A 24509-nucleotide genomic window follows, 5' to 3' on the forward strand; every position below is an offset into this window, starting at 1 on the left:
GCCCATTGAATATTCATTTTTTTTGTCCCAAGTGATTGAATAATGACAAAAAAAAAAAAAAATTACAAAAAGTTGTCACTGAATGATATATTGCTCACACAGGCCATGGGCATATGTGGAATTGCACCCCAAAATACATTCAGCTACTTCTCCTGAGTACGGGGATACCACATGTGTGGGACTTTTTGGGAGCCTAGCCGCGTACGGGGCCCCGAAAACCAATCACCGCCTTCAGGATTTCTAAGGGCGTACATTTTTGATTTTACTCCTCACTACCTATCACAGTTTTGAATGCCATAAAATGCCCAGATGGCATAAACCCCACCCCCAAATGACCCCATTTTGGAAAGTAGACACCCCAAGCTATTTGCTTTGAGGCATGTTGAGTCCATGGAATATTTTATATTTTGACACAAGTTGCGGGAAAGTGACAAATTTTTTTTTTTTTTTTTTTTTGCACAAAGTTGTCACTAAATGATATATTGCTCACACAGGCCATGGGCATATGTGGAATTGCACCCCAAAATACATTTAGCTGCTTCTCCTGAGTATGGGGATACCACATGTGTTGGACTTTTTAGGAGCCTAGCCGCGTACGGGGCCCCGAAAACCAATCACCGCCTTCAGGATTTCTAAGGGCGTGAATTTTTGATTTCGCTCTTCACTGCCTATCAAAGAGGCCATGGAATGCCCAGGTGGCACAAACCCCCCCAAATGACCCCATTTTGGAAAGTAGACACCCCAAGCTATTTGCTGAGAGGCATGGTGAGTATTTTGCAGCTCTCATTTGTTTTTGAAAATAAAGAAAGACAAGAAAAAAAATTTTTTTTTTCAATTTTCAAAAATTTGTGACAAAAAGTGAGGTCTGCAAAATACTCACTATACCTCTCATCAAATAGCTTGGGATGTCTATTTTCCAAAATGGGGTCATTTGGGGGGGTTTTGCCACCTGGGCATTCAATGACCTCCGAAACTGTGATAGGCAGTGAAGAGTGAAATCAAAAATTTACCCCCTTAGAAAGCCTGAAGGCGGTGATTGGTTTTCGGGGTCCCGTGCGCGGCTAGGCTCCCAAAAAGTCTCACACATGTGGTATCCCCGTACTCAGGAGAGGCAACAGAATGTATTTTGGGGTGTAATTTCACATATTCCCATGGCATGTTTGAGCAATATATCATTTAGTGACAACTTTGTGCAAAAAAAAAAATTGTCTCTTTCCCGCAACTTGTGTCACAATATAAAATATTCCATGGACTCGACATGCCTCTCAGCAAATAGCTTGGGGTGTCTACTTTCCAAAATGGGGTCATTTGGGGGGTTTTGAACTGTCCTGGCATTTTATGCACAACATTTAGAAGCTTATGTCACACATCACCCACTCTTCTAACCACTTGAAGACAAAGCCCTTTCTGACACTTTTTGATTACATGAAAAAATTATTTTTTTTTGCAAGAAAATTACTTTGAACCCCCAAACATTATATATTTTTTTTCAAGCAAATGCCCTACAGATTAAAATGGTGGGTGTTTCATTTTTTTTTTTCACACAGTATTTGCGCAGCGATTTTTCAAACGCATTTTTTGGGGAAAAAACACACTTTTTTAAATTTTAATGCACTAAAACACACTATATTGCCCAAATGTTTGATGAAATAAAAAAGATGATCTTAGGCCGAGTACATGGATACCAAACATGACATGCTTTAAAATTGCGCACAAACGTGCAGTGGCGACAAACTAAATACATTTTTAAAAGCCTTTACAGGTTACCACTTTAGATTTACAGAGGAGGTCTACTGCTAAAATGACTGCCCTCGATCTGACCATCGCGGTGATACCTCACATGCATGGTGCAATTGCTGTTTACATTTGACGACAAACCGCCGCTTGCGTTCGCCTTAGCGCGAGAGCAGGGGGGACAGGGGTGCTTTTTTTTTTTTTTTTTTTTCTTTATTATTTTTTTTGCTTTTTTATCTTATTTTTAAACCGTTCCTTTCATATTTTTTTTTTTTTTTAAATCATTTTTATTGTTATCTCAGGGAATGTAAATATCCCCTATCATAGCAATAGGTAGTGACAGGTACTCTTTTTTTTGAAAAAATTGGGGTCTATTAGACCCTAGATTTCTCCTCTGCCCTCAAAGCATCTGACCACACCAAGATCGGTGTGATAAAATGCTTTCCCAATTTCCCAATGGCGCTGTTTTACATCCGGCAAAAGTCATAAAATGCTCGTAGCTTCCGGTTTCTTAGGCCATAGAGATGTTTGGAGCCACTCTGGTCTCTGATCAGCTCTATGGTCAGCTGGCTGAATCACCGGCTGCATTCTCAGGTTCCCTGTTGAGACAGGAGAGCCAGAGAAAAACACAGAAGACGGGGGGGGGGGGGGCATTCCCTCCCACTGCTTGTAAAAGCAGTCTAGAGGCTAATTAGCCACTAGGATTGCTTTTACATGAAAGCCGACCGCTGGCTGAAAAGAATGATACCAAGATGATACCTAAACCTGCAGGCATCATTCTGGTATAACCACTCAAAGTCGTGAATGGCGTACCTGAAGACAAAAAAAGCTTAACAATAAAGCACAGTAAACGGTAAAGTATAAAAAATTGCATACCCGAAAAACAAACATGATAAAACATAACAATAAAACATTATAGAATACAGTAAAAAAGAGCAGAACAAGAGAGAGAGAATAGAGAGAGAGAGAGAACAATAAAACGACAACTATTTTTTTTTATTTTATATTTTTGTATGTGTTTTTTTGTTTTTGTTTTTGTTTTTGTTTTTTTGTTTTTTACACTTTTTTTTGTAACTAACTTTTATAACTGTAACTGGTTCCAGGTTCGGGTCTCTCAAAATGCGATGGCATCTTGGGAGACCCTGTGAAAGTGTGCCTAGTCTGTGCAATGCTGTACCCTACGCTAATACTCAACTAATGAATGGTAGCGTTCAAAACATTCACCAATGCAAAGACCAGGATTGTCAGGACAGGAGGGACAATAATAGCGGGTGTCACGCCTATATCCGCGCTTGCTGCAGACACAACATCTTTTTTGGGGGGGTTCGCTGGGTAGGGGTACTCGGGAGGACATAAAAATGCCTCTCATGCAGCCGACTGCATTTGGTTGGGGATGTGAATGGGGGAAGTACGGGCGCTGCAGAAGCGGTGGGTTCCCAATTAGGATTGGCGAATGCAGCAGGAAGGGCATTATGGGCACGACGGGCCTGTGTTTGTCTTTTTGGTGGCAGCGGGACACTACTTGTGCTTGCCACCTCACCAGCTTGAACTGCATTTATGGGACTTGCCACGTCACCAAGTGTTACTGCAGTGCTGGTTTGACTACGACCGGGGTGTACTAGGCCGCTGGTGCTTGCCAGTTCACCAAAACGCTACCAAAAAAACTGTTAGCGATCGCAGGAATCAGGCCTGACTCTGTGAACGCTGCAGTTATGCGTTTAGTGTTTTGTAAGTGTCAGTGATCGATCGATACTGCACTTGGGTGGGCTGGGCTGGGCTGGGCGGAGGGGCAAAACGCAGGTGCTAGCAGGTATCTGGGCTGATCCCACTAACACTGCGTTTTTGGGAACCCTAAACTGCTGGGGAAGCTAGTATAGATCTGATCGGATCAGGTATTGATCTGATCAGATACTATACCACTAAGGGAGGTGTACGGTGCGTGTGTGGGTGTTAGCGGTACTGGCGCTAACCTGACGCTGCCTGGGGCTGGTGCTTGCCAGTTCACCAAAACGCTACCAAAAAAACTGTTAGCGATCGCAGGGATCAGGCCTGACTCTGCGAACACTGCAGTTATGCGTTTAGTGTTTTGTAAGTGACAGTGATCGATCGATACTGCACTTGGGTGGGCTGGGCCGGGCGGAGGGGCAAAAAGCAGGTGCTAGCAGGTATCTGGGCTGATCCCGCTAACACTGCGTGTTTGGGAACCCTAAACTGCTGGGGACGCTAGTATAGATCTGATCGGATCAGATATTGATCCGATCAGATACTATACCACTAAGGGAGGCGTATGCTGCGTGCGTGGGTGTTAGCTGGAGCTAATCTGACGCTGCCTGGGGCGACGCATATCACCGCCGGGCGATCAGGGGGCTAAACCTTTATTCGGTAATAAACGGCGGGTGCCCTGACACTATGAAAAATAAACGAACTAACCAGCGTCACCCGTAACAGTTATACGGTGATCAGTGGTGAAAGGGTTAACTAGGGGGCAATCAAGGGGTTAAAACATTTATTAGATAGTATATGGGGGTCCCTGTCGCTATAAAATGCTGACGGCGAACCTAAATATTTACGTTCCTAACTAGCGTCACCAGCGACACTAATACAGCGATCAGAAAAATGATCGCTTAGTGACACTGGTGACGGGGTGATCAAGGGGTTAAAACTTTATTAGGGGGGGTTAGGGGGGTACCCTAGACCTAAAGGGGGGTAACACTCACTGTCCTACCACAGTAACTGTCACTAACTGACACCATGCAGTAATAAGAAAGAAAAAAAAAAAAGAAAAAATACTGCTTGGTGTCAGTGTTACAGGGAGGGGTGATGGGGGGGGGGTCGGGGGTGTTTTGTGTGCCTGGCATGTTCTAGTGTGTGTGTGTGTGTGTGTGTGTGTGTGTGTGTGTGTGTGTGTGTGTGTGTGTGTTAGTGCACTTACACGGAAACTGCCGAGCCGAGGAGAGATGACATCACATCCTCTGCCTGTGTGTACTATACACAGGCAGGGGATGTTCCTCATTGGCTGGGAGCGATCGCGAGGGGGGGGGCCACGATCGGATGGTCTCCCCCTCATCTCTCATCACTCCTAGCCAAATGCCGACCGCCGCTGGCACCGGGGGGGGTCCGATCAGACCCCCCGCCCGCGGGAAGGCAATCACGTATGGGTACGTGATTTTGCCTGCCCATGCCATTCTGCTCACGTATATAGACGTGAGGCGGTCGGCAAGTGGTTAAAGAGCAACTGTCATCTCTGTCCTGCAGCGGCTCCTCCTCTGATCGCTGTTGACTCACCGACAGTTCCATACACTTTAATGGGACGGCTGGTGATGCGGAAGTGACACAACAAGGTGAGGGACGTGGCGGCAGCAGGTGAGTGGATGCCCCGCTAACGGACGCTGCCATGATGGATCTGAATGACAGGTGCTCTTTAAATGTAAGGATTTATTCTTGCTGGTAGTTAGAATCTTTAGTATTTGCAAACAAAATGAAATTTCCCTATTTAGAATAATAAGCTGTCAGGTTAGTAAAACAGCGATATCAGAACCGATTCAATCATACAGTTTGTAGTGTATGTAGATTTGCAAAACAATGGGATAAAGAAAAATTCCTAAACTTTGTTTTATCTCATGGTTACTGTGAAATTGTGTGAATGCATCAATGCAGTGTTATCTCAGCTTGCAGAGCTTGGATTCATTGAATAAGTTTACCAAAAATGTAAATATTGCAGAATATACAGCCTCATGCTACATTACTTAGCTCCATTTCATGCTGAATAAACTAAAATATTAATGTATCTTAAATAGAAAACTATCTTTTTAGAAAAGCATTTTATTAAAATAAATTTGATTAAAAAAAAAAAAAGATTTTAACCGGTTCCTGACCGGCTCTCGTACATTTACTGTGGCACAATGGCAACGCCGCGCAAAACCGTGTGTGTGTGGTGCACGGCGGGGAACCCGATGCGCGTGGCCAGCGGTCGCAAGCGCCGCTGGCCACACGCGATCGCGGGTGCCAGCACGGGGTTTTGTGTGTGTAGACACACAAATCCTTGTGCTGTTAGAGGAGAGGAGACATACCATTTGTTCCTACTTTGTAGGAACAACGAAATGTCTCCTCTCCTACTCGGTTCTATCCCCATACAGTTAGAACACACATAGGGAACACACATTTAACCCCTTGATCGCCCCCTAGTGTTAATCCCTTCCCTATTAATGTAATTTACACAGTAATCGGTGCATTTTTATAGCACTGATCGCTGTATAATTGTCAGTGGTCCCAAAAATGTGTCAAAAGTGTCCGAGCTGTCCGCCGCAGATCACCGCCATTACCAGTAAAAAAAAAAAAAAAAAATAATAAAAATGCCATAAATTTTTTCCCATAGTTTTGTAGACGCTATAACTTTTGCGCAAACCAATGAAAATACACTTATTGCATTTCTTTTTATTTTTTTCCAAAAATATGTAGAAGAATATATATTGCCCTAAACTGATGAAGTACCGTATTTATCGGCGTATAACACGCACTTTTTTCCCCTTAAAATCAGGGGAAAATCGTGGGTGCGTGTTATACGCCGATCCCCGCTATTTTGTGATCTATCGGAGCGATCGCCGCCGACATTCACATAGCATGTATTTTTAAATATGGCGCCGCGGAGTTCGGAGGGACTCGGCGGCGCTTGTTCAGCTGAACGAGCGCCGCCGAGAACACAGTGACTGGGCGGAGCCGAGATACACATAGCTGAGGGTTCTCGGCTCTTCTCGGCGCCGTTCACAGTCCCGCCCAGTCCCGCCATTGGACCTCTGTTATGTCCATCATAGGGACTGGGCGTGACTATGAACGGCGCCGAGAAGAGCCGAGAACCCTGGGGACAAGGCTGCACTGGGGACAAGGCTGCACTGGGGCAAAGCTGCACTGACAAGGCTGCAGATGGACACGATAAGGCTGCATTGATGGGCATTTAAATGTAAGTTTTTTTTCCTTAAAATTCCCTCCTAAACTTGGGGTGCGTGTTATACGCCGGCGCGTGTTATACGCCGATAAATACGGTAATTTTGTTTTTTAAAAAAATTTTTTGGGATATTTATTATACTTATTATATTTTTTTTAAATTGTCTGTCTTTTTTTGTGTATAGCTCTATTTGGGGGGGCGGGGGGGAGGACGCAACTTTTGTTTGTGTACAGCATTGCATGACCGCACAATTGTCAGTTGAAGCGACGCAGTGCCGAGTTGTAAAAAGTGCGCTGGTCAGGAAGGGGGTAAAACCTTCCAGGGCTGAAGTGGTTAAATAAAAAAAAAAATAAAAAAACTCGGGTTATTTAAAAAAAAAAAATCATTGATTTTATATCCACCCTGGTCTGGCAGATCTAACACTGCAGGAGACTGGTCGCCTTTTTGTGATGTCACCTCGTTGCAATCTTCTGAGGACCCTAGGCACCTAGGCAGTGATGTGGACAGAAAAGAAAGATCCTCTGCAGGACAACAGACAGAAGACTTGGGTTCCAGTCAATGGCGGAACAACCAGGGTCGCAAAATTGCACTCAGCTGATCACATGTTAAAGGGCCGCTGTGATTGGCTCTTTTACTGTGATCAGCGGTGTCCCAAGGACACAGCATTCGGAGCATGCTTGATGCACGCCCCAGGGGGCACATGGAAGGCGGGTTTCGGGGAGCATGTCCAGAACTGGAAGCCCGGGTCTCGAATGGAAGGAGAAGGGGGGGCGCAGGGGGGACCCTTCACGGTTTCTTGCACCCGGGGCCCTGAAAGTTCTAGTTACCCCTCTGGGGCCAGTGTCAGGTGATGGCAGATTTAGGTAAGTATTTTGGTCATTTTAAAATTTTGCAATATTTTTATTTTATTTTATTTATTTATTTTTAGACAGCCTATCCATTTTTGGCGGGATGGGGGCATATGAAGGAGGAGTGCCTGGAACTCGGCTTTAACGAATTTCCTGGACTTTAGCAAGTCCAGGCCTTACAGCAGGGATATGCAATTAGCTAGACTCTGACAGCCACAAGCATGACACCCAGAGGCAGAGGCATGATGGGACTTGTAGTTTTGCAACAGCTGGAGGTGCACTAATTGCATATCCCTGCCTTACAGCATATTCTAATTCCAGCTTGTAGCAAAGCAATCTCCTTTCTCCTACTTCTCCCATTGCCCAGCTCAATGCTCTCAAATAAAGAGTACATATTGCTTGTACTGGCGATGGAAATGTATTTAAAAGGTGATCTGGGGCCTTAATACATTCTTTTTTGATTTATTTATTTTTTTCCTTTTTTTACAGCAACCTGTGAAATGTGCGGAATGGTCGGGGTCAGGGATGCGTTTTACTCGAAGACAAAGAGGTTCTGTAGCGTCTCCTGCTCCCGAAGCTATTCCTCAAACTCTAAGAAGGCAAGCATCCTGGCGAGGCTACAGGTAGCAGGCTGAGAAAAAAAAAACACCCTTGCTTATCACGTCTACTTGGTTTAGGGTTTGTATAGATGAACAGGGCTCCATTGCCCTTTACGATGAACCACCGTCATTTCACCGCTATGTGCCCGCATGCCTGTGTACGGGTAAAAAAAAAAAAAAAAAAAAAAAGCGCACACACAATCACGGCTTCCACTTGTTTTCACAAACTCCCTAGTTAAACATGAAATCCCGTATACTAAAGCTTGCTGATCCCATACAGGTGGGTTGACCGTGGTTCACTAGTTGGTCAATGCGGGCGAACACAGGTACACAGTAACCACACCCTCTTCTTCTTTTTTTTTTACTTCTATACAAACCCTTAAAGGGGTTTTCCACTACGGTCTTAAAGTTGACATTGGCACCCAAGGGGGGAGGTCAGGGCCATAATGTCCACTTTAAGCAGCGCTGATTACATTGTTGCAAAGGTTTCTTTTGATCTAAAAAGTGGAATTCCCCTTTAAATACCAAAGCTGTGTATTGAGTGTAGCACTATTATTATTATTATTATTATTATTATTATTATTATACGAGATTTATATAGCGCCAACAGTTTACTCAGCGCTTTACAATGTATAAGGGGGACAACACAATTACAGTACAGTTCAATACAAAAGGTACAGGAGGGCCCTGCTCGTAGAGCTTACATTCTAAAGGGAGGGGGTGGTGGTACAAAAGGTGATAGCTGCAAAGAATGATTTGATGGGGGTGGCTCAGGGACAGTTATGTGGGTGTGGGATAGGCTTCCCTGAATAAATGAGTTTTCAAGGATCCCCTAAAGGTGGACAGGGTAGGGGCTGATTGGACATACTGGGGCAGGGAATTCCAGAGGATGGGAGAGGCTCTGGAGAAGTCCTCTATAGCTGGTAGCACTGCTATGGAGCATGTCTGTGTTTGCAGCGGCTGGTATGTTGGCCACAGCACACTTTACTGATGGGTTCCATGTACACCTGTGTGATTATAGGAGTGGGCAGAGATCTTACAGCTGTCAGATGGTTGGTGAATGTCTGACATGTAAAATTGCACCTGTAGTGTTTTATAAAAAAAAAAAATATGTGCTGTAAATGAGGGCAGCACGGGAGGTAGACTTTGGGGGTTATTTACGAAAGACAAATCCAGTTTGCACTGAAAGTGCAAACTACAAGTGCAAAGTGCACTAGAAAGTGCACTTGGAAGTGCAGTCGCTGTAGATCCGAGGGAGACATGCAAGGAAAATAAAAAACAGCATTTTAGCTTGCACATGATTGGATAAGAAAATCAGCAGAGCTTCCCCTCATTTCAGATCTACCCTTCATATTTACAGCGACTGCACTTCCAAGTGCAATTTCAAGTGCACTTTGCACTTGTAGTTTGCACTTGCAGTGCAAAGTGGATTTGCCTTTCGTAAATAACCCCCATTGATTTTAATCTAGATGTGTGTTGTCGCTTGTATTCTCTCCCCATCAAAGCAGTATTGTAATTCGGACTTTAAGGCCCCCCAAGGAGAATGACTTGCCTCGTGCCTGAGCTCAGGGCTTAAAACGAACAGTCACTGGGCTGCTCTTGGAGGGTAAAATTTGTCAATTAACAAAGCCTTTATTTTTCATTCATGAAATTCTGACAGCATGTTGTATGTTTTGGCCTGTGAGCTCAGGAAAAACGAGTTCAGGCTTAGACTCGGTTCACACTGGTGTGCGGCAAGCGCTCCGACTTCCAAGCACTTGTCCTACCACAAGTCGCACCCATATCCGTGCAATGGAACCGTTCTAATAGGAGCGACTTGAGTCACTCCGACTTAGAAAAAGGTTCCTGTACTACTTTTGGTCCCACTTCGGCACTACTTGCATTGACTTTCTTTTAAAATAAGTCGCGCTGGGATTCAGGTTCAAAGTCGCAGCCGTGTGAACCGGGGCTAACCTATAGAAATTTCTGTTCTGAGAGGGAGAGTATATAAGTAAATGGATAAAGTATTCTCTAAAAAAAAAAAAAAAAAGTAAAGTGGCGCTATAATAACAGTCCAAGACATTCTGATTATTACTGACCAATTCCAGTGTTTCGTCAGATTAGGCTACCCGTAAGATTTTGTACTGGAAGAGATGTTCCGACGCCGCCATCTTGCTACACCCTGCACTCATCCACAGTAAGGATACAGTGAGAAGACGGCAAGCAGACATCTTGTTGCACCCACCAGAGTCTGGCATTTCGCACTTATTTTTAACAGTAAACTCGGCTTATATATTGAAATTCAGTATTTTTAAATCCGTAAGACTGTTTTGATGTTGATTTTTCAAAGCAGCTGTGTTCTGTGAGATTAGCAAACCTGTGAGATCCGCAGGCTCGCCACTGCTTTTAAAATTCAACTTCTAAACAGTCAGACAGATTTTTAATTCCTTTATTTCACTATAAAAGCTCAGTTTGTTTACTGTCAAAAATAAGTGTGAAATGCAAAACTCCGGTGAGTGTAACAAGATGTCCGCTTGCCGCCTTCTCACTGTATCCTTACTGTGGACAAGTGCTGGGTTTAGCAAGATGGCGGCGACGTAACGTCGCTTCCACTACAAAATCTGACGGGTCTACCTAATCTGACGAAACGCCTGCATTTCTAAACTACGATAAAGCATTCATAGCTGGGGAAAAAAACAACTACGTTCCGTACTCCTTCCATCACAGCCTTACATTGACAGGTACAGGTGCTCTTTAAAGCGACACTGTCACTTTATTCAGGGCAAAGTGACATTCTGTGGGAGATTTACTAAACTTGGAGCATTTAGAATCTGGTGCAGCTCTGCATAGTAATCAATCCACTTCTAACTTCAGCTTGTTCAACTAAGCTTTGGAAATAAGGATACGTTCACATTGGAGGCGGGTTTCAATTTCAAACCCACATTACATTGCGAGTTTGGGGGCAGGAACTACTTTTGGAAATCGGTGCGACATTGCACCGATTTGGACGGTGCCGCTGCCGGGAAAAGGCTGCGATACGGCATACGATTTGTCAAAACGCCCCCAATGTGAACGGGGGCTAAAACCTGGAAGCTGATTGGTTATTACGCACAGCTGCACCAGATTCTGTGTGTTTTTTAGTAAATCTCCCCCTGTGTGTGAGAAGAAACATTTTTCCCTGCTCACCTCCTTCGGCAATACCCGGCCACTCCTTCCTCTACTTCACCTAGAGAATCTATCCAGTGCTTCTGGGTATGGGAGACCATGTGACATCCTCCCGTGTGATATTGCTACAGTGCTTGGGCCTATGAACTGATCTTTCAGACCAAGAGGGTTACTTTGTCTCTTTTAAAGCCTAAAAGAATAGCCAAAATCAAAAAAACTGAAAAATTTAGCAGAAGGGACATAACTTACAGTCAGTAGGATGTGTCCCTTTTCTCTCATGCAACAAGTCTTGCTGGGGGGGGGATCCCTTCTGTGGAGCCATTGTGTTCTCCAGGGGGGGCACCGGCACCGGGAGCTGAGAACACAGTGATTATTGCCAGTGGCTATAATCACCTGCCACACCAAAAGATTAAGGCAGCAGTGGTGGTGGTGGGGGGGTCGGGTGTCAGGTACGGAGGAGGATTTCAACAAAGAAGAAGAATCCGTACAAGGGATACATCCTAGTAATTGAAAGTTAAGTCCCTTGTGCTGTTTTTTCAGTTTTTTGATTTGTAGCCAAATCACTAAAGCCGGCCATAGAGGGTCCCAGCTGAACTGGCCTAAATTGGAATAGTCTATGGGCAGGCCATCAATCGACTTGAGTACAAGCGGCATGTCTGCTTTTTGGAATTTGATTATTGCCATCGGCTGTAGCCCCTCCCCCTCCATAGAAGGGATTCCCCCATCAACGCTGATTGTTTGCAGGAGAGAAAATCGCACCATCTATGGCCTGCTTTAGACTTATCCGATATGATAGTACATAAAGGAACATAAAAGTTCTTTTTTAGATCTCATCCTGGGCACTCTAACTGCAGCAAAGGCATTGACTTATCTGAGTTGGAACTCAGTTTTGACATTCAACAAACCTCTACTAGAACCTTAGCAGCCACTAGAGCAGGAATATGCAATTAGCGGACCTCCAGCTGTTGCAGAACTCCAAGTCCCATGAGGCATAGCAAGACTCTGACAGCCACAAGCATAACACCCAGAGGCATGATGGGACTTGTAGTTTTCCAACAGCTGGAGGTCCGCTAATTGCTGATTGTGTATCCATGCGCTAAAGGTTCTGGTTATACATTGTTGTATGAGAAACTTACCTGAGTGCTGCATTTATGGGAGGAGGTGACATGCTCCCTTATACCTAGAAGCACCAGGTATTTTGCAGCAGAAATAGCGCGCTGGAGAGGCATGTATAAGGTCTTACACAGACCCTGTCATTTTGCCCTGAATATGCAAGTGACGGGGTCTCTTAGTCCATAGGCAGCTTAGTTCATTTCAGCCTACCAGTGATCATTGCCGCCTTGCAGCATGTTCTATTCTGATGAGTTTCTCCCCTCTTTTAGGGTAAACCTCCCACTAAAAGAGCAAAGGTTCTCCAAAAACAGCCTCTTGTGGCTAAGCTCGCAGCTTACGCGCAGTACCAGGCTACATTGAAGAATCAATCGTTAACTAAAACTGGTAAGTCCTCTCTCTAGAAGTGCATTTCCCCTGCATATGTGGCACTGAGTTCGTAATTTTTTTTTTTTTTTTTTTCTTATTTTGCAGCAATCACTGCAGAGGGATTTAGCTGGGGTAACTACATCACTAGCAATAACCTGCTGGCAGCTCCAGTCTCTTGCTTCAGACACGTAAGTGCAGCGATCATGGCTTGTACAAATGCTAACCGCACTTTCTAGATCATTCATTGGACGCAGCACTGTGAAGGTTTATGTGTCCTTACCTACTGGGTGACTGATGTTGAGAAACTTGACTCCACCCCTCTGGGCTGCTCCCAATGCTAGCCACTCAGTCAGATTGTTTTGTTTTTCTCCTGACCTATCAGATCTCCTAATTGCCAACAACTGTGTATAAGGAGTACCTGTCTAATTGGATATCATTTGAATTGGTTGTTCCCAAAACTTTCAGACTGAGGTTTATTTACTAAAGCTGGAGAGTGCAAAATCTGGTGCAGCTCTGCATAGAAACCGGCATCCAGATTTTATTGCCAAAGCTTAAGACCCCAACCGCCTCCCATTCATTTCAGTGTGACTTTTCACACTGGGGTGGTGCTTTTAATGGGGATAAGTGCTATGTGCACAGGGTCACCAGGGGGAATTTAAAGCGGAGGTTCACACAAAAAAATGAACCTCCGCTTTTCAGAACACCCCCCCCCCCTCCGGTGTCACATTTGGCACCTTTCAGGGGGGAGGGGGGTGCAGATACCTGTCTAAGACAGGTATTTTTACCCACTTCCGGCATAGACTCCCATGGGAGTCTATGCCTCTTCCCGTCCCCACCGCGCTGTCTGCTGGGACACACACGGGTCCCAGAGACAGCGGGGACCAGTTAGGAAGTGCAGCGCGACTCACGCATGCGCAGTAGGGAACCGGGAAATGAAGCCGCAGCGCTTCACTTCCTGATTCTCTTACAGAGAATGGCGTCGGCAGCACCCGAGGACCGAGGGACGTTTCGGTCTCGGGTGCCGACATCGCTGGGACAGGTGAGTGTCCTTATTTTAGAAGTCAGCAGCTGCAGTATTTGTAGCTGCTGACTTTTAAAAAAAAAAACATTTTCGTGGGACTCCCTCTTTAACTTGACATCTAGTGGGACTTCTCCTTTAAGGAAACCCCCTCTTAGACCCTTTTCACATTGAGGCTGTTTTCAAGCGTTTTAGCTCTAAAAATAGTGCCTGAAAACCGCCTCCCATTCATTTCAGTGTGACTTTTTCACACTGAGGCGGTGCGCTTGCGGGACGTTAGGAAAAGTCCTGCAAGCAGCATCGTCGGGGGGGTATGGGAGCGCTGTATACAGTGCTCCCAAAAGGCCCTGCCCATTGAAATGAATGGCCAGCGCTTCCAACGTGCCTGAAAAGCGCTTTGGAAATGCCGCAACACGGGAGTTTGTACCCCCTTCTTTTGGGTTAAAAGTGCCCCGCTAGCGGCCGTAAAAAAGCGCTGCTTAAACGGCGCTAAAGTGCCGCTGAAATGAGCAGCGCTTTAGCACTAATGTGGCTGCGGCCCCAGTGTGAAAGGGGAGGAGTCTAATTGAACAAGCTGAAGTTAGAAGCTGATTGGCTACCATTCACAGCTGCACCAGATTTTGGGTGCTCCAGTTTTCGTAGACCTCCCCCAACGTTTCTATCACCTGAGCCACGGCACCAAGCTGTGCAAGCTCCCATGTAGTGCTGTCTGGTGGAGTGCACATTAGGGCTCATGCACACTGCAGCTCAAAGAAGCGGCACCTACAGGCTTTTGCGTTCCTTATTTATTCTGCCTAGAAACTCCCCTCCATGTTGGCCAATGTGTCCATGAACACTAGGGCTTTTTCAGGCATATGCTCCTACAGGCAGAAAAAAAACCCCCCACCAAACTCACGTTTTTGAGAGGAGCTAGTGCCAAAGAGCTAAAAAAAACTAGTGAAAACGCGCTCCAGCTTTTTGTTTTGTTTATACAGTGTTTAAAGTGGTGTTCCGGCCGAAATTATACTTTTTAAATAAAAATACCCCTATAATACACAAGCTTAATGTATTCTAGTAAAGTTAGTCTGTAAACTAAGGTCTGTTTTGTTAGTTTATAGCAATAGTTTGTTATTTTACAAACTCACAGCAGGCCGTGGCCATCTTAAGTCTGGGCATCTGAAGCCAGACTGTATGTGCTCAGTGCAGCACAAGCAGTGTCTTAGGTTTCAGGTCAGGTTTCCATAGCAATGGCAGTTTCAGAGGAAGTTGCCGCCCCTTCCCAGAAGGCATTGCAAACAGGAAATGATGCGATGGGCTGCGGCCAGGGAGGAGAAAGTGAAAAATGAATACAGCAGATATATAGTAGGTGCTGAGAAAAAAAATTTAAAAATATCCAATTCGTTTACAGTGCAGAGTTTAGTGAGGGATGCTGAAGAGTTGTAAAAGTGGGTGGAACTCCACTTTAAGAAAATACTATCCAGGAGGGTTTGTGAAAAAAAACAAAAACGCTTATGCTCAAAAAAGCTTGAAAGGGCTCAATAACGAACACGCTTCTTTAAGCTTTTATTGGCAGAAAGAAAAGCTCAAACGCTTGTAAAAAGCACCTTTTTGGTGTTTTTTTTGTTTGTTTGTTTTTTGTTTTTTTTAACTGCAGTGTGCATGAGCCCTTAGATCAGTGGTTCTCAACTCCTGTCCTCAGGACCCACTAACAGGCCAGGTTTTTCAAGATGACTGAAATACATCACAGGTGATATCATTTGCTGCTCAGTGATGGCAGTATTCTAGTCTGCATCTCCCCAAGGTAATACATAAAACCTGGTGGCCTGTTAGTGGGTCTTGAAGACAGAAGTTGAAACACTGCCTTAGAGTGACTACACAGAGCCTACAGGAGACGCTGCAAGGTAATGGAGCCACCCTGTAGGTGGAAGTAAATACACCAAACTGCACACAGAAAGGGGACAGGAAATGATTGTAATGCTGCAACATTATTTTTTATTATTTATTTTTTTAATGGAGGGTTTAAGAACACTTTGTAAAGGGTCACTCCACTTTTGTGGGGGGAAAAAATTTGCAAATAGAAAGAAAAAACATATACAGTACAATTGCTATACAAGTCCTATTTTAATTAAATGCTATTAAAAATGACCTTATCTTTTCAATCTTGCAACCTGGAGGCATTCTGTACAGCAGTGGTTCCCGACCCCTGTCCTCAAGTACCCCCAACAGGCCATGTTTTGGGAGTTTCTCTTAGATAAAATAGCTATCCAAAATACTAAGGCCCCTTTCATACTGGGGCGGGGGCAGCGTCGGCGGTAAAGCAACGCTTTCGTTAGCGGCGATTTACCGTCGATATTCGGCCACAGCAATGCGGAGGCGCTTTGCTGGCGGTATAGCCGCGCTGTCCCATTGATTTCAATGGGCAGGAACGGTGAAGGAGCAGTGTTTACACCTCTCGTTCACCGCTCCGAAGATGCTGCTAGAAGGACTTTTTTCCCAGCCTGCTAGCGCCACCGCTCCAGTGTGAAAGCCCTCAGGGCTTTCACACTGGAGACAGTTTGCGGGCGTTATTTTTAGCACAATAGCGCCTGCAAACCGCCCCAGTGTGAAAGCGGCCTAAGCCATTAACTTAAAGCACCTTAAAGCACCTGTGCAAGATAAAGGAAAACCTGCAAACATGGCCTGTTGGGGAAACTTGAGGACGGGGTTGAGAACCACTGCTGTACTGAAAGCTCACCAGATATGTCGTTTGTTGCTTGTGTGATTGGCTCACTGATTTTTCCCAGAAGTCTGCACGAAGATAAGTTGCATTTTTGGGCATCTCCTGGAACAAAAATTAAATTTTTGATGAGATACTCCCTAAGGGAAATTACATCTAAAGGGGTGCAGACCCTGCCACTTACCTCATTCGAGCCCTGCGGGTGCAGCAGCTGATAGTTTTAACTACTTGCCGACCGCCGCACGCCGATGTACGTCCAAGGTTTGGCAACGGATAACGTTGTTATGGCAGTAACCCCGGTATCCCCGTTTTCATGTGGCGGTCGGCTTTCAGATAGAAGTGGTCTCCTGCGGCAGATTCGCCGCGAGATCACTTTTATCGGTGGCGGGAGAGGGCCCCCCTCCCGCCGTGATATGGTGCCCTCTGCCGCTTACCGGAGCCGTCGTGGATGTGATCGCATCTGTGCCCTTGTTGTGCCTGGAGACGAGTGAGGGGAAGATGGCGCCCACTCGTCTCCATAACACTGCAGGGCGGAAGCGATAAGCTATACGTCTTAAAGGCAAATTTTTTCAATGATTTTTTTTTTTTTAACTGCATTTTAGTGTAAATTCGAGATCTGAGGTCTTTTTGACCCCAGATCTCATATTTAAGAGGTCCTGTCATGCTTTTTTCTATTACAAGAGATGTTTACATTCCTTGTAATAGGAATAAAAATGACACTTTTTTTTTTTTTTTAAACAGTGTAAAAATAAATAAAATCATGTAAAATAAATAAGAGGAAAAAGTAGCACCCGCATATGAAACGGTGGTCAAACCACACATGTGAGGTATCGCCGCAATCGTTAGAGCGAGAGCAATAATTCTAGCCCTAGACCTCCTTTGTAATGCAAAACATTCAACCTGTAGAATTTTTTAAACGTCGCCTATGGAGATTTTTGAGGGTGAAAGTTTGACGCCATTCCACGAGCGGGCGCAATTTTGAAGCGTGACATGTTGGGTATCAATTTACTCAGCGTAACATTATCTTTCACAATATAAAAAAAAATTGGGCTAACTTTACTGTTGTCTTATTTTTTTATTCAAAAAAAGTGAAGCTTGTAAGACCGCTGCGCAAATACCGTGTGAAAAAAAGTATTGCAATGACCGCCATTTTATTCTCTAGGGTGTTAGAAAAAAAACAATATATCATGTTTGGGGGTTCTAAGTAATTTTCTAGCAAAAAAACCTGTTTTAAACATGTAAACACCTAAATTCCAAAACGAGGCGGGTCCTTAAGTGGTTAAAGTCATTCCCATACAAATTCACTTTCCACATGGACACAAACAGCTATACCTTCAGAACAACCAAAGGTAGGAATCTGCAACAAAGGTTCTTGAGCCCCCCGTTCACACCGGTGCGACTTGTCATGCGATTTGACAGTTCAAAATCACATGGCAAGTCTCACCCGATTTGTGCCTGTGGAACCGTTCAAATCTGTGCGACTCCGACTTGCACTAATTTGGTGATTTCAGGTGAGACTTGCTTTGACAGCTGTGCATGAAATCACATTCACCCACGGCTTTAAAATCACGCTCAAGTAGTGCGATTTCAAAGCTGAAATCGGTGTGAACCGGGGCTAAAATCCCTGCAATGTACATAGATCACCCAGAGGGGAATATTTGTTGGTTTTTTTTTGTTTTTTTTTTTCCAACAGAAGTGGAATTACTCTTTTTAATATCCCACAATGTTTCCATCATGTCATCACATGTGCTAACCATAGGCCTAAGGGGGAAAAAAATAAACAATGCAAGCCAATGCACTGATAATGTACATAAAAAATTTAGGCATTTTATTAGAAATTCAATAATTGTACAGAAAAACAAAGGCTGGTATGCATTTAGATCATCTTGCAAAATGGTTGGTAGGCACCTATGGACAATGCATCTAACATTATCTTCCCATCACAGGCACCAATGGGCAACTGCTGGGGGGACATAGCTGAAGGTGTGCGAGTCGAAGTCCTCAACACAGATCAGAGTCTGACTACAAAAGTGTTTTGGATTGCTGTGATAGTGAAACTGGCAGGTAGTTTTTTCTTGTTTTGTTTTTTATATACTATATATATTTATATTATATTATAATTTTAACTTTTTTTTTTTTTTTTTTTTTTTTTACTCTTCACTGGTTTCTGATTAATATAATCGCTTTTGTACATTATAATGCTGTCAAACGCTGGCTTTTGCTTCTGAATGCAGAGGGACTCGAGCACATGCCTTCAAACATAAGACACAGCAATATTCATGAGGGAGGAACCACAGTATGCATCATGAGGAGCAGATCTATATAATCCTCTGATGTGCTCCAACTGTAGGCAATCATATCGGAAAGTAAATTCAAGGCACAGTCAGTGTTGCCAACGTCAGTATTTTTACTGGCAGTCAGTAAACAGGCAATTTTCTCCTGCCAGCAAATGCCAGTAAAAGTAAAAGGTTGCCAGTAAAAAATATGTCTGTGACGCTTGGCTTGGTCCGGAGCTGGCTGAGACCATCCGAGTGCCTGCTACAGTGTGATCGGGCGGCTCTGGCAGAGGCGGTGCCTGAGCATGTCATGTGATGTCATGGTGCAATGGAGCCAAGCAGAGCGGCCAGAGCCTCGTGTGCGGGTCTGCGGTATGGGAGCAAGGCGGGCTGGGACCAGCACCGTCATTGCTGTTTAGACTGAAGTGGACTGGAGGGACCACTTGGCTTGGAGAGAGACTGTCACTGTGACTCAGGAGGGGACGTGTTGTGTCAGTGAGATGTCATGGTCATCTGTGCTGCTGCACATTGCTGTCAGTGTCAATTTTATGTGTGTGTGCGCCGCCCATTCTAATTTATTGCACTCCTGAGTCCTGTCCCTGAGCTACTTACTTGCCATATCGAAAATAAAATAAGAAATATGTTTTTTTGCCTTATTATCTACCTTAAATCATATTGTATTTGTTTGTAGCCTAAATACTCAATTGCACTTAAAAGTGTAATTTTGCAACTTTTGGAAATGCCAGTAAAAACGTGGCTGTGCCAGTAAATTTTGGGTACTGTGTCAGTGAATTTCAATCTGGTAAGTTGACAACACTGGGCACAGTCCTAACGGTAGTAGATGTTTCGTATCATTTTCACTGGTCGGGTCTTGGCACCAGCTTGAAGCAGGAACACGGGCAAGGATAAAAGAAGCTGCATACTCAGTACGGCTAGGTTCTCACTTGTATGGGACAGTGGGTATATTGCACCTGTTTAGACACCCACAGCCAAACCGTGCTGCTCTTTTGCAGACATGCAGGGCTGCCATTCATTCTTAATGGCACCCCCATATGTTTGAAACTGCAGTGCGAATTCTGGAAATTGCAATCGATTTCCCTCCAGCTGCGGTTTAAAATGGTGCAGGAACCTTTTTCCTGCGTAAACTGCAGGCACAGCAGCCCATTTAAATGAATGAGCTGCCATGCCTGCAGAAATGTGGCTTACAGAGATGTGAAACCAAGCCTAAGTGATTAAAGAGAAACCGCAGTCTGCTCACATAATTTGTAATAAAAACACATTTGCCATTCTGAAGCTTCTCTCCAACCACTTTGCATATTTTATATATACTGTGATTCTTGACAGATATGCTGCAGAAATCTCCCTCCACTAAGTCTGGCTGCAACCATTTTAACTGTGGGCAGCTGAAGCTGTTGCCTGTTCACTTCCTGGATTTCCACAGACACACAGAGGCACACCTTTAGCTCTGCTGCTCTCATTGGCCCTCCTATGACTCACCCCCCCCCCCCCCCCCCCTTTCCTGGCATACTCTCAAGAGAGATAAATGTGCTTCCACAAAATCCTCATATTTCTTTGTAGTGTTTTTACAGTGATACAGAAAACGGTTAACAAGACAACTTTATCCTCACACCCTTCCCTTTAACTCCCCACCCTTGTCTCATGCAGAGCCTAAATAAAAAACCTTTTACTTGAGTGTTTCCTGTGTAGTGCTTTTTCCCCCATCCACCCCTTAAAAAAAAAAAAAGAAAAGAAAAAGGAGAGAGAAAAAAAGGAAAAAAAAAACAAGGCGTACACTAACTTAAATACTTAAAAAAATAAAAGAAAAAAAAAAGAAGAGCAAACTGATACACCCAACTCCTTTCATTTCCCACACCTGGCCCTCATTGGGCCCATACCAGGGGCATTTAAAGTAAACCTTTCTTGTGAACAGTATAACATTTCCCCTCTCTCGCCCCCCCCCCCTTTCACAGGGAGGGAAAAATGAGGTAAAGAGGGAAAAACCCCCCCCAAAAAAAGAGGAAAACACACATCTACCATCATTCCTCTTCTCATAGTGCGATTTCCCCCCCCCTTAATAATTAGCAATTTAGAATACTCCAGCTTCACCATTTTTAGTCTATAAGACCCTACTCCTTTTAATTGCTTCGTATTTTTTGTTTCATTTTTTTCCAGCCATGCTAAGGCCTCGCTTGGAGTGCTAAAAAACAAATGCTTCTCCCCAAGTGCCGCTACTCGCAGCCATGGGAGGATACTGCATAGCATAGGTTACATTTAAGTACTGCAGTCTCTTCTTCTTTTCCTCTGCAATTCTGGGGAGAAATCCGAGAAATAAAACTTTAACTTCATTATAGAGTATGTCTCTCCTTTCTCTTGCCTTCTGAAGTATAGTGTCTTTATCCTTAAAATAAAGCATTCTTACCAAAAATTGCCTGGGCTGCCCCCCTGGTGGTGGCACTCTATGTGCTCTCTCTATTGCAAAGAAAGGGGAGAAGGATTCCTTCCCAAAGTTTTCCACAAGCCACTTTTCCATGAAGCCTGCAGGGTTTGGACCCTCACAGCGTTCGGTGAGCCCCAATATTCTTACGTTGTTCCTGCGCATTCTATTCTCCATATCTTCCATTTTACAAGTATTAACATTCATTTTTTCGCTAATTATTATTTTCATTTCCTGCTTTAATGGATTTAGATCGTCCTCTACTGAGCTCACCCTCCCCTCCACCGCAGTTGTCCGTTCCCTCGCCTTCTGCACATCATGCCTTAAGAAGTTAAACTCCTCTTTTATCCCTTTTATTTGCTCAGTCATTTTAAACAAAGAGGATTTGCAAGAATTTACCGCTCGTAGTACTTCCTTCAGAAAGGGTTCTTCCGCTCCTACCACACCCGCTTCCATGGGCAATACTGAGTTCTCTGTTACCATTGCTGCATTTGTGCCTCTATCAGTCCCTTGCGGGCCTAGGCTTTTCCTTACCACTAAGGGCCCAACCTGATTTTTAGTTTGTAAAGCAGTTTGATTACTTTTAGCAGATGTATGTGCAAGCTTCTCTAGTCTAGCTGCTGTTTGGCTTCCTTTGTCCTTTACTTAGCACTGTGACTGTGGGTTTGCACCCTCCTGTTGCAGAGCCTCCTCCGCCTTCTTCCTTGTCATGTTTATTTTTGCCGATTTTAATATTAAAAGCAAAGTATCAAAGCAGCAAGGAAATCCCCAGAGTCTCCTTTGCGGGAGAGTCTTATCACTTTGCCCAGGTAAAAAGAAGACAACCCTTCAAGTTCCCCAGACCTGTTCTCACCTCCTCTTTGCAGGTCACCAGCAGTGTCCTTGTCTCCACCACTTCTTTTTGAAGAGTTGGTTTTCAGTCTCCGATCCAAGCTTTCTATTCCTGCCAGTCACACTCTCTGTTCCTGGAACTTTTGCTGTAATTGATTGTGCAGTGGATGCCTCTCGCCCATCCACCATCACTCAGCCATGTCTTCACTGAATTGGACAGCCTTTGTTCCCTGCACCGCTCTCCATAGGATAATCATTCAGGGCTCGTCTCTGTCCCAGCTCAAGATCGTGGGGATGTTTAGCACGGTCAGGCGGCTCTCACTACACACCGGTCGGCTTCTACCAAAAGCCCCTCCCCCCCCCCAGGATAGGGAGAGAGAGAGCCAGTGCATGCGTCCTCTCACCTCCACATCCGGATTATTTTAATTAAAAAAAAATCCAAGTACCTTTTTTCTTATTAGATATACAGCTGTCACATGACCAAGCTCTTTCCCAGCCTGTCTGCATGGAAACACAAGCAGGAAGAGCCTCTAGTCCTCTACTGCTGGTCACAAAAAATAAAAAATAAAAATATAGCTTTTGGAATACGGAGTAAAAATAAATAAGATCAATAAACTGTTTTTAAATTGGTATACAAATATATATTTGAAATTAAATCTTTATTATTTTGTGGAAATAATGTGATGTGGGTAGATTTCTGCCTGTCATAAGCTGTGTCACGCCCCTCCAGCCTTAGAATAACAGGGAGGAGAAGCCACCATTAATCTACATGTAATATCCCTTCCCCATTGTGTTTAGCTAGTTAGTGGGCATAGAGGAGGAGGAGTTGGGGTGGGCTGTCATTTACCACTGTGTATACACCCACATGTGTGACTCTATAGTCGCATGGGCTGCTCAGATGTGATGGGGAGGAAATGCTCAGCATAGAAACTCACTGAAAACTGAGCATGTGCAGAGTTGCCACCACAGCTGCAAGTTCTGTAGCCAAATTGGGGACTTGAACAGAAGTGGGAGAGCAGTAGGAAACCAGGTTTTACTGCTGTCTGGGTCCCGTTACCCTCCATTCCTGTCTGTGCTTTAATTTTTACCAGAAAGGAAACTCCAACAGCAACAAAGAGAAATAATTTTTTTTTTTTTTAAGTAGAAGAAAGCAAGAACCCCTGTCAAAGTTTTCTTTCTGTCTTTTTATCCTTGTTGCAAGTTTTCCTTCACTTCCTGTATGATTAAATTGTCAGCGGGACAGGTAGCGAGGATAAATCACTCTAATGGGGCCCCGGATAGCAGTAAAAGCCTGAGTGGACTTCGGATTCTTTGCTCTGTCCAAAACCAGATTAAAAAAGAAAAAAAGTTTGTAAGGGATTAAAAGCCAACTTTAACCTTGTGCCTTCCATCTCCATCATGTGTTTGTGTTTTAAAATCCCTTTTGCTCTCTTTATGTCTCCAGGCTACAACGTCTTACTGCGATACGAAGGGTTTGAGAACGACGTCAGTCTGGACTTCTGGTGTAATATTTGTAGTAATGACGTTCACCCAGTCGGTTGGTGTGCAAGCAGCGGAAAGCCACTAGTCCCACCCCAAAGTATGTTTATGTTTCCACAGAAATTTTCTTTCTCCTTGGGGAAGCCATATCCCAATTTCATAGGGTTGTCAAAGGAATATAAAAACAGAATCTGTTGCGCTTAATAAAACATATAGTAGAAGCTGCTGACACAAAAATTGCTGGATACAATTGAAGAGATATCAATAAGAATGGTGCAGCGCTAAAAAATATTAGTGTAAAAATGTCCCAATAAGAACCAAAATAAATGTGGTCAAACAAAAGTCCTCTCCGTCAGGAAGAAATAATACTCTAATCAGCAAGATCCATATTGAAAGGAGACACAGAAGAGAGATGAAAACACCGTCACCAACACCCAAACAAACTGACCTCTACCATCAGTGTATGGGTTGTACACGTGTGTGTAGAAAAAAGGCAGTCTTCATAGAATAAACCAACAATCTTCTAATGGAGTAGCACCAACATATTCCCCTTTGAACTAAATGGAAGGCTTTAGATCTCCTTTTGGTAGTTGGATATTAAACCAAGTATACTCCAGTATGCATATGCACCTCAAGATCGTGGTATGTAGGGAATAAAAAGAATACGCTCATTGCACAATCTCCATAAACAAGGATAATTTATTGAAAAGATAAAAACCACTCACATTTAGTAAGAGGGTATACAGCAGTGTGAAGCGTCCAGCGCTTTTAACCACAAAGATGGCCGCCGTGTCACCGTCCCACCGTGTCCTCCGTCGCCAGTCTCGATCATCGCCCAACGTTTCGTCATCAACATGCGTCGTCAGGGCGTCACGCCCCTGAAGACACATGTTGATGCTGAAATGTTGGGCGATGATAGAGACTGAGGACGCGGTGGGACGGTGACACGGCGACCATCTTTGTGGTTAGAAGCACTGGACGCTTCACACTGCTGTATACCTTCTTACTAAATGTGAGTGGTTTTTATCTT

The 24509-nt window shown here is 44.2% G+C and overlaps 1 protein-coding gene across 4 annotated transcripts in view; it reads left to right on the forward strand.

Annotated features, from left to right (window-relative positions):
- MBTD1 (mbt domain containing 1) overlaps positions 1–24509 on the forward strand; it is a 119647-nt gene that overhangs the window by 28089 nt on the left and 67049 nt on the right. For 3 of the 4 annotated variants that reach the window (XR_012236782.1, XM_073606694.1, XM_073606692.1), the window contains 5 exons: positions 8014–8147; positions 12650–12764; positions 12852–12934; positions 18406–18523; positions 23445–23579. Coding sequence is in view for 3 of the 4 variants with exons in the window: in XM_073606694.1 (XP_073462795.1) it covers positions 8014–8147; positions 12650–12764; positions 12852–12934; positions 18406–18523; positions 23445–23579 (585 nt within the window). In the remaining variant the exon portion in view is untranslated. The remainder of the gene's footprint in view (positions 1–8013; positions 8148–12649; positions 12765–12851; positions 12935–18405; positions 18524–23444; positions 23580–24509) is intronic. The other variant, XM_073606693.1, reaches the window with a different exon arrangement.

Source organism: Aquarana catesbeiana, linkage group LG12 (assembly GCF_042186555.1).
Source record: "Aquarana catesbeiana isolate 2022-GZ linkage group LG12, ASM4218655v1, whole genome shotgun sequence".
Classification (NCBI taxonomy): domain Eukaryota; kingdom Metazoa; phylum Chordata; class Amphibia; order Anura; family Ranidae; genus Aquarana; species Aquarana catesbeiana.